The 9,644-nt window shown below is 38.4% G+C and overlaps 1 protein-coding gene across 1 annotated transcript in view; it reads right to left on the bottom strand.

The window, feature by feature from the left end:
- Window positions 1-782: 782 nt before the first annotated feature.
- The window catches only part of SMCHD1 (structural maintenance of chromosomes flexible hinge domain containing 1), a 145,842-nt gene continuing 136,980 nt past the window's right edge, over window positions 783-9,644 (bottom strand). The window contains exon 48 of the mRNA XM_039243189.1: window positions 783-1,830. Within this exon, the coding sequence (XP_039099120.1) occupies window positions 1,806-1,830 (25 nt within the window). The 3' untranslated portion in view covers window positions 783-1,805. The remainder of the gene's footprint in view (window positions 1,831-9,644) is intronic.

Raw genomic sequence — 9,644 nt, forward strand, 5'->3', positions numbered from 1 at the left:
GTGTTAGGTGGTATATCATCATGGTTTTGATTTGTATTTCCCTGATGATGAGTGATGTTGAGCATCTTTTCAGATGTTAGCCATCTGGAGGTCTTCTCTGGAAAAATCTCTATTCATGTCTTCCGTCCATTTCTTAACTGGATTATTTGGTTTTGGGTGTTGAGTTTGGTTAAGTTCTTTATAGATTTTGGATACTCTTTATCAGATATACTGTTTGCAAATATCTTCTCCCAATCTATAGGCTGCCTTTTAGTTTTGTTGATTGTTTCCTTCACCGTGCAGAAGCTTTTTGTCTTTTTTGAAGTCCCTATAGTTCAGTTTTTTGTTTCCCTTGCCTTTGGTGATGTGTCTAATAAGAATTTGCTCTGGCCAAGGTCAAAGATGTTGTTGCCTGTGTTCTCCTCTAGGGTTTTGTTTCCTGTCTCACATTTAGGTCTTTTATCCATCTTGATTTTTGTGTACATGGTTAAGAAAGTGGTCCAGTTTCATTCTTCTGCATGTTGGTGTCCAGTTTTCCCAAAACCATTTGAAGAGTCTCTTTTTCCCACTGGATATTCTTTCCTACTTTGTCAAAGATTAGTTAACCATATAGTTGTGAGTCCATTTCTGGGTTTTCTATTTTCTTCCATTGATCTACGTGTGTTTTTGTGTCAGTACCATACTGTCTTGATGACTATAGCTTTAATATAGCTTGAAGTCCAGAATCGTGATGCCTCTAGTTTTGTTTTACTAACTTTTATAGACTTTTCAATGTTAAAAAAGGAAAACACTTATCTATTTAATAGGGAAGAAACAATCCTCTTTATTAACCTTACTGTATATTCAGAAAGGATTAAAAAACACACACATTTCCTGATACACAAAACTGTACCAAAAGCATTTCCTTACAAAATAACTTCACAGACCAATAGTCCTGGACTTACACAAAGACATATATATTGACATACATTAGCCTGAATTAATACACAATTTGAACATTGCTGCAGCAACTTTCTAGTAGACTATTATTACATTAATGTGGGAGTGTACTTCTTTAACCCTTTAAAAATAGTAATAAAAAATTACAAAATAATGAAAATGTAGAATTAAGGCTGAGACTATATCTAATATTAATAAAATCAAAAACTTATAAAAATTGATGCACTGTATATTTTATATATATACAGGATAAGTCTTTAGAAATTTAAAATGCTACTGCTGTCACACAAGTTCACTCATCAACTTAACATTTTCCCATGTATCTTAACATCTGAATTCCCAGGTACCTGTGCTTTTTCTATTTTTATTCTGGATTCTTCATTAAGAGTTTCCTCACGTATTTACAATTAAATACCTAACTTTTAGAACTTTTCTTAGATACGACAGACAAAACAGCTTTGTTAAATAAATTCACACAAAAGTATTAAAAAGGTTTGTTTTTGAGAAATAGTTCTAGCATATCCATGATAATCATACTGAAAAATAGTACATATACTTTTCTTCAGGATTAATAAATGCTGTGTGCCAGTTGTACAGTCACTGCCGTATTTGCACATTTTCCTGACACATCTGCAAGATAATGACAACCAATGGGCATGAGGACTGTAATAATTCCAGTAAATCCATACTGTCCAGTGAGTTTCAAAAAACTGAATGGCTGTTTCCAGTCCCATCTGGATCGACATGAAAATGCATGCCCAGATAGTCATATCATCCCCAGAAATATTCAGTCTGGTAAGTTACACCCTCTTGGTCTTCTAAAACAGAGCTGCAGAAGGCAGGACATTCTGAGTGAGACCAATGGCCCCCCTCTTCTCTGTAATTGTTCACACATCTGATTTGGTTATAATCCTGGTCAAAGTGGAAAAAAAGAAAACATAACAAATTTTAGGTACCACAGTTTTCCTTTCCTAAACTCCCACATCAGACATAGATGGTTAAATACCTAATGGATCTATGCTCCATTAATTCTTGGTATAAACATATTTAATTAAATCCTTGTATATAATTACTTCCTTCACACATATGCCAAGAAAGAGAAATCCTCAAAATAAAAGCAGTACTTAACATACAGAGTAAAGGATGATTTGTACCATAGTTCTTTGTTCTTTGGAATGGTTTATCTCAGATTTGAAAACAAGATTTTTGCTTTTCTTTTCCCCTTTCCTTAAATTACTGCTTTAAAAATAGATAAGAATTACAAAGCTTATTACAGATAAGTCACAAAATAAAGACTAGCAAAAGGAAAAACACTTAAAAATACCCATAATTCCATTCATATAGACATGAACACAATGAGTAACACTGTGGTGTATACATATATATGGTATTTTTTTGGTCAGATATATTTAAATACTTAATTTCCTAAAGATAGTTCCCTGAACTGCCATCTCCAAATAGAAGACACACTTTTTTTTTTTTTTAACTTTTTTTAATGTTTTATTATTTCTGAGAGAGGGAAAGAGACAGCATGAGCAGGGGAGGGTCAGAGAGAGAGGGGGATACAGAATCTGAAAGAGGCTCCAGGCTCTGAGCTGGCTGTCAGCACAGAGCCCGACGCGGGGCTCGAACCCACGAACTGTGAGATCATGACCTGAGCCGAAGTCGGATGCTTAACCAACTGAGCCACCCAGGCACCCCTAGAAGACACACATTTTTGATAAAAAGCTAATTTTTAATCTCTACAGGTGTAAAATGAATTAGGAAACTGAAGCCTCTACTGAAGACAATGAACCTACTGCACAGTATCATACACTAAGCATATTTTATGTATTCAAAGATCCACATTTAACATCTAAGAAGTCTACCTTTCAATGTCATAAATTAATCTGCAATGTTTTTAAAGCGTCCTAAAATAATAGTGATTTTTTTTTTAATTTTTTTAATTTTTTTTATTTCTAGGAGAGATAGAGAGTGTGAGCAGGGGAGGGTCAGAGAGAGAGGGAGTCACAGACTGAAACAGGCTCCAGGCTCTGAGCTGGCAGTCAGCACAGAGCCCGACGCGGGGCTCGAACCCACGAACCGCGAGATCATGACCTAAGCAAAAGTCGGACGCTTAACCGACTAAGCCACCCAGGCGCCCCAAAATAATAGTGATTCTTATATCATCTTAGAGTTGATGAAATACAGTATGTAATATCTATAAAAGTTAACATATAGACGTATGTAATACACAAATAAAAATAAAAACGTAAATATAAAGTTATGCTATTTACTACTTAATACTAAATTTGTTTCCAATTGTATAGATGAAATATATCAGTATTTCAGTACAGTATTTCAATAAAAAAAATATATATATAAATGCTTGAGAGAAAATGCACACACACAAGTGAAGGAGTGGCAGACAGAGAGGGAGGAATAGAGGGAGAGACAGAGAATCCCAAGCAGGCTCTGCACTATCAGCACAGGGCCTGACACAGGGCTCGATCTTACAACACCATGACATCAGGACCTGAGCCAAAACCAAGAGTTGGACACTTAAATGAATGAGCCACCCAGGTACCCTAACATACTTTAATTTCAAATGTTGTAAAGTTTTTGAGATTGTATAAGAATTATTAGTTCAAAATCTATGGAGAAATGGCAGAAATTAGGGATGAAGAAATTACTAATTAAACATTAACCACAAAGCTCAACAATGGCTTCTCATGTGTGTGTGTGTGTGTGTGTGTGTGTGTCAAAAGCTGTATAGACAATATGGTTCTGTTTTGCTTTTTGGAAACATTTATGCTCTTCTCTCCCTTAATATTCTAGAATTTTACTAGGAAATATATTCTGATACATCAGTCTTTGGGTGGGTACGGTCAGTCAGTGTGCTGGGCCTTCAGTGGACTCTTTCAAATGTTTATTTCTGGGAAATTCTCTTTCACATATTTTTGCTTCTCCGTTTTCTTCTTTCTAGGATTCCCAATAGTCAGAATTGGTTTTTTGTGTATCTTTTGCTGTCTCTGCATATTTTTTCTATTTTTCTGCAAAGTCTCACTTTAATCTTTTGAAATTTTTATTTCAGTATTTGTATTCAGAAATTTGTATTTCAGTATTTGTAATCTGTTATCTTATCCTGGCTGTATCTTCCTCCTAATAATATATTCTGATTTTTTGTGAATATCACTCCTTCTGCATCATGATAGAGGGAAAGTTCTAAAACAGTCCCAAACAATTCAGTCCAAGTCATTAGGTGGGCCAGGCAATATGGAGTTTCTTGAGTTCAAGACCCTGTGCTGGCAGTGTGAAGCCTGCTTGGGATTCTCTCTCTCCCTCTCTCTTTCTGACCCTCTCCCATTTGTGCTGTCACTGTCTTTCTCAAGATAAATAAACTTTAAACAATTATTAAAATTAATCTTTCTTCTGTTTGTTTTTAAGTTTATTTATCTTGGAGGGAGAGAGAGGGAGAGAGAGGAGAATCCAGCAGGGGAGGGGCAAAGACAGACGGGGACAGAGGATCAGAAGTGAGATCTGTGCTGACAGGAGAGAATCCTACGCAGGCTTGAACCCACGAACCATGAGATCATGACCTGAATCGAAGTTGGACACTTAACCGACTGAACCACCCAGGTGGCTCTGTTTCTTTTTAACACAGCTCCTAGAAAACTTTTAAATTACACGTGTGGCTCACATTACAGAACATTAAATCTTATATGCCGTTTGATTTATATATATGTATGACTTTAATGAAAATACTACCACTACTAACAACATAATTATAAACTAAAAAATCAGGGCACCTTCTGGCTCAGTTGGTTAAACATCCGATTCTTGATTTTGGCTCAGGTCATGATCTTGTGGGTCTTGGGATCGAGCCCTGTGTCAGGCTCTGCACTGACAGTGTGGAGCCTGCTAGGGATTCAAGAGACAATCTGTCCCTCCCCTGCTGGTGCTCACTCTCTCAAAAAAGTAAACATAAAAAAAAAAAAATTCAGAGAAGGGACAGTCCCGGGGGGCAAGATGGCGGAGAAGTAGGGAACTCCGCACATTGCACTCGCCCCCATATCTCACATGGAGAAGGCCTGAAGCCATAGGAACCCTTACAGAATCCAAGAGTTTGGGAGGAAAAGGAGACAGAGTCCGCTGAGAAAACTTTCTAGCGTGAGTGCGAACTGGGGAAGATAAAATCAGGCTGGGACCAGAGACACAGAGGGATAGGGGCGATTCCCCTCTGCGGGGAGTTTAGAGAGGAAAAATACTGGCCAAAACTGCTCAAGACACTGTCCCTGTCGCTGGGGAACAGAAAAACCTCTGCTTTTGGACACAGAGGGACCCAGTTTCCTGCTCTCCAGCTGACCCTAGGCGGGACGCACTCGTCCCAGGCGAACCCCGGGAAAACTGCTCCCTGCGTGCCAGCTCGAACTGGAGGGGACGCGGCAGCCACATCTTTGGGCTTCTGGCTCGGCTGGATCCCTAGAGGGGAGGCGAAGGGCTTAAAGCTGGGAGATTTGCCCACGAGTTCGTGTTTCAGGCAAGGAGACACAGAGGGACCTGGTTTCCTGCTCTCCAGCTGACCCTGGGCGGGACGCACTTGTCCCAGGCGACCCCCAGATGAAACTGCTCCTCAATCGCCAACCCGACCTGGAGGAGACGGGAGCAGCAGCTTCTGGCTCAATCCCCAGGGGGAAGGCAAGAGGCTCGGGACTGCTCTGAGGGGATCCCCTGCGAGTTTGTTTCCGGCAATTTCAATTGGGCGCTCAGACTAGGATCTGGAAATGAGGCCTGGCCTGGGATATAGAGCACAGGCCACCTTGGCTGAGTCCCTGGCACAGGGAGTTTACACACCCAAAAACGTGAGTTGCAGCGCTTGGTTCAAGAAGGGACTGGAGTGCCACCACTCTTCTCCCATACCCACCAAAATAGGACTCCCGCGGGACGCACTGGATCCCACGCCCATCACTGCTAGAGAGCTGCCCTCTTCCTTTTTTTCTTTTTTTTTTTACTGAAGCAAGACCAACATGGATGCACTGCCCTGATTAATTCTGGTCACTGGCTTGCTTAAACAGTCACATTTAATCCATTTTCTATATGTAAATTCTATACCTACCTACCTTTTCATCTCTTTCTCTCTGGAGTAATCAAACTATATAGTTTCTCTGGATAACACCATCATCATTTCTTTCGCCTCTTCAACCATATTCCACTCTTTCGCTCTTTGAAAAAAGCTTCTTATTCCTTCTGCCTGCTCATTTCATTTCCAATTTTGCCTCATCCCCACCCTGTCATTTCTCTCTTTCTTTGCTCTTCCACCAGTACTGCATATACCCGGCAATTTATTTGTAGCTGGGAAGTCTGGTTATATGCTTTAAACTGTTCTTTGTCTTTTGGGTTTCTTCTCTTTTTCCTTTCCTTTCCTTTTTTTATGTATTTTTATTTTTTATTATTCACCTTCCCTCCTACCTCTTTTCTCTTTACTTTTTCGTTTTTCCTTTCAGTTTGTGTGTTTGTTGGATTTGTCTGGCCATTTGTGTGCCTTTGTTCTGTGTGTGTTTGTCTGTCTGTTTTCTTCTCCAGGGCTACCTCAAGAAACAAGTCAAAGCACACATGGTGGAGAATCCCAAATGCCACTACGAGTAGGAAAAAAAAATAACCAAGGTCTCAACAAAAGAGACCAAGAGATACCATTCAAAGAATACGTTCTGAACGGACAGGCCCTGAACAGTCAAAGAGCCTTCTTTGGTGCAGCAGCACTCAGAGGTGCAGAGAGCATAACAACTTTTAAAACTAACAAGATATAGAAAGCTAACCAAAATGACGAAACGAAAGAGCTCGCTTCCAAAGAAATTCCAGGAAGAACTGACAGCTAAAGAACTGCTCAAAACAGATACAAGCAACATAACTGAACAAGATTTTAGAACTACTATCATAAAATTATCGCTAGGCTTGAAAAAAGCAGGGAGGACATCAAAGAAACTATGGCTACAAACACAATGGAGTTTAAAAATAGTTATGATGAATTAAAAAAAGCGATAAATGAGATACATAATAAACTGGAGGTGCCCAATGCACAGACTGAAGAGGAAGAAAGGAGAATAAGTGATTTAGAAGACACAATTATAGAAAAAGAAGAAACGGAGTAAAAAATAGATAAATTGATCCAGGAACATGAAAGAAGAGTTCGAGAGCTCAGTGATACAATCAAACAGAACAATATCCGTATCATAGGAATCCCAGAAGAGGAAGAGAGAGGGAAAGGTGCTGAAGGAGTCCTGGAACAAATTATAGCAGAGAACTTCCCCAACCTGGGGAAGGAAGTAAACATTGAAATACAAGAGGCACAGAGAACTCCCCTCAGAAGTAATTTGAATCGATCTTCTGCACGACATATCATAGTGAAAATGGCAAAATATAATGACAAAGAGAGAATTCTGAAAGCAGCTAGGGAGAAAAGGGCCCTAACATATAAAGGGAAAACTTATCAGACTGGTGACAGACCTATCTACTGAAACGTGGCAGGCCAGCAAGGAATGGCAGGAGATCTTCAATGTGATGAACAGAAAAAATATGCAGCCAAGAATTCTCTATCCAGCAAGCCTGTCATTCAGAACAGAAGGAGAGATAAAAGTCTTTCCAAATAAACAAAAACTGAAAGAATCTGTCACCACTAAGTCAGCCCTACAAGAAATCCTGAGGAGGACCCTCTAAGGGAAATATTGCAAGGAACTCAAGATGCTAGAGACACACCACAAGCAAGAATCCCACAAATGACACAATGACTCTAAACCCATACATTTCAATAATAACACTGTAATATAAATGTAAATGGACTAATGTAAATGGACTAAATGCCCCAATCAAAAGACATAGGGTAGCAGAATGGATAAAAAAACCAAAATCCATCTATTTACTGTCTACAAGAAACTCATTTTAGACAGGAGGACATCCTCAGATTGCAAGTAAGGGGATGGAGAAATATCTATCATGCTACTGGAAGTCAAAAAAAAAGCTGGAGTAGCTATACGTATATCAGACAAAATGGACTTTAAACTAAAGACAGTAACAAGGGATAAAGGGCATTATATAATACTTAAAGGGTCTATTCATCAGGAAGAGCTAAGTAACAATTATAAATGTCTACACACCAAATAAGGAAGCACCTAAATACATAAAACAATCACAAACAGAAACAGTCTTATGGATAAGAACGTGCTAATAGCAGGGGACTTTAATACTCCACTTACAGCAATGGAAAGATCAACTAGACATAAAATTAATAAAGACACAATGGACTTAAATGACACACTGGACCAGATGGATTTGACATATTTAGAACTCTACATCTTGAAGCTATTGAATTCACTTTCTTCTCAAGTGCGCATGGCACTTTATCCAAGATAGATCACATACTGGGACATAAATCAGCCCTCAATAAATATAAAAGAATTGAGATCATACCATGCACACTCTCAGATCACAATACTATGCACCTCGAAATCAATCACAGGAAGAAGTCTGGAAAACCCCCAAAAACATGAAGGCTAAAGAACACCCTACTAAAGAACGAATGGGCCAATCAGGCAATTAGAGAAGAAATTAAAAAACATATGGAAACAAATGAAAATGAAAATACAACTTTCCAAACTCTATGGGATGCAGCAAAAGCAGTCCTAAGAGGAAAGTACATTGCACTCCAGGCCTATTTCAAGAAATTAGAAAAAGCACGAGTGCAAAATCTAACAGTGCACCTAAAGAAACTAGAGGGAGAGCAACAAGAGCACCCCAAACCCAGTAGAAAAAGAGAAATAATAAAAATCAGGGCAGAAATAAACAATATAGAAACCAAAGATACAGTTGAACAGATCAATGAAACCAAGAGTTGGTTTTTTAAAAAAATAAACAAAATTGACAAACCCCTAGCCAGGCTTCTCAAAAAGAAAAGAGAGAGCAGTCAAATAGACAAAATCATGAATGAAAACAGACTTATTATAACCAACCCCTCAGAAATACAAGCAATTATCAGGGAATACTTTAAAAAACTGTATAGCAACAAACTGGACAACTTAGAAGAAATGGACAAATTCCTAAACACACACTACCAAAATTCACACGGGAAGAAATAGAAAACCTGAACAGACCCATAACAAGTGAGGAAATCGAATCAGTTATCAAAAATCTGCCAACAAATAAGAGCCCTGGACCTGATGGCTTCCCTGGGGAATTCTACCAGACATTTAAAACAGAATTAATACCCATTCTTCTCAAGCTACTCCAAAACATAGAAATCAAAGGAAAACTTCCGGAGTCATTTCATGAAGCCAGCATCACTAAGTTCCCAAGCCAGACAGAGACCCAGCAACAAAGTAGAACTACAGGCCAATATCCTTGATGAATACAGATGCAAAAATCCTCAACAAGATCCTTGCAAATCGAATCCAACAGCACATAAAAAGAATCATCCACCAAGATCAAGTGGGATTCATTCCTGGGTTACAGGGCTGGTTCAATATTCGCAAATCAATCAATGTGATACATCACATCAACCAAAGAAAAGATAAAAATCATATAATCCTGTCAATAGATGCAGAAAAAGCACTTAACAAAATACAGCATCCCTTCTTAATAAAGACCCTCGATATGTAGAAACTAATTTGACAATAAACTATTTGTAAAAAAAAAATAAAAAAATAAAAAAAAATAAAAAAATAAATAAAAAAAAGATCCAACCTAAAAAAAAAAAA

The sequence above is a fragment of the Hyaena hyaena genome, unplaced genomic scaffold (genome assembly GCF_003009895.1).
Source record: "Hyaena hyaena isolate Hyena2069 unplaced genomic scaffold, ASM300989v1 scaffold_222, whole genome shotgun sequence".
Classification (NCBI taxonomy): Eukaryota; Metazoa; Chordata; class Mammalia; order Carnivora; family Hyaenidae; genus Hyaena; species Hyaena hyaena.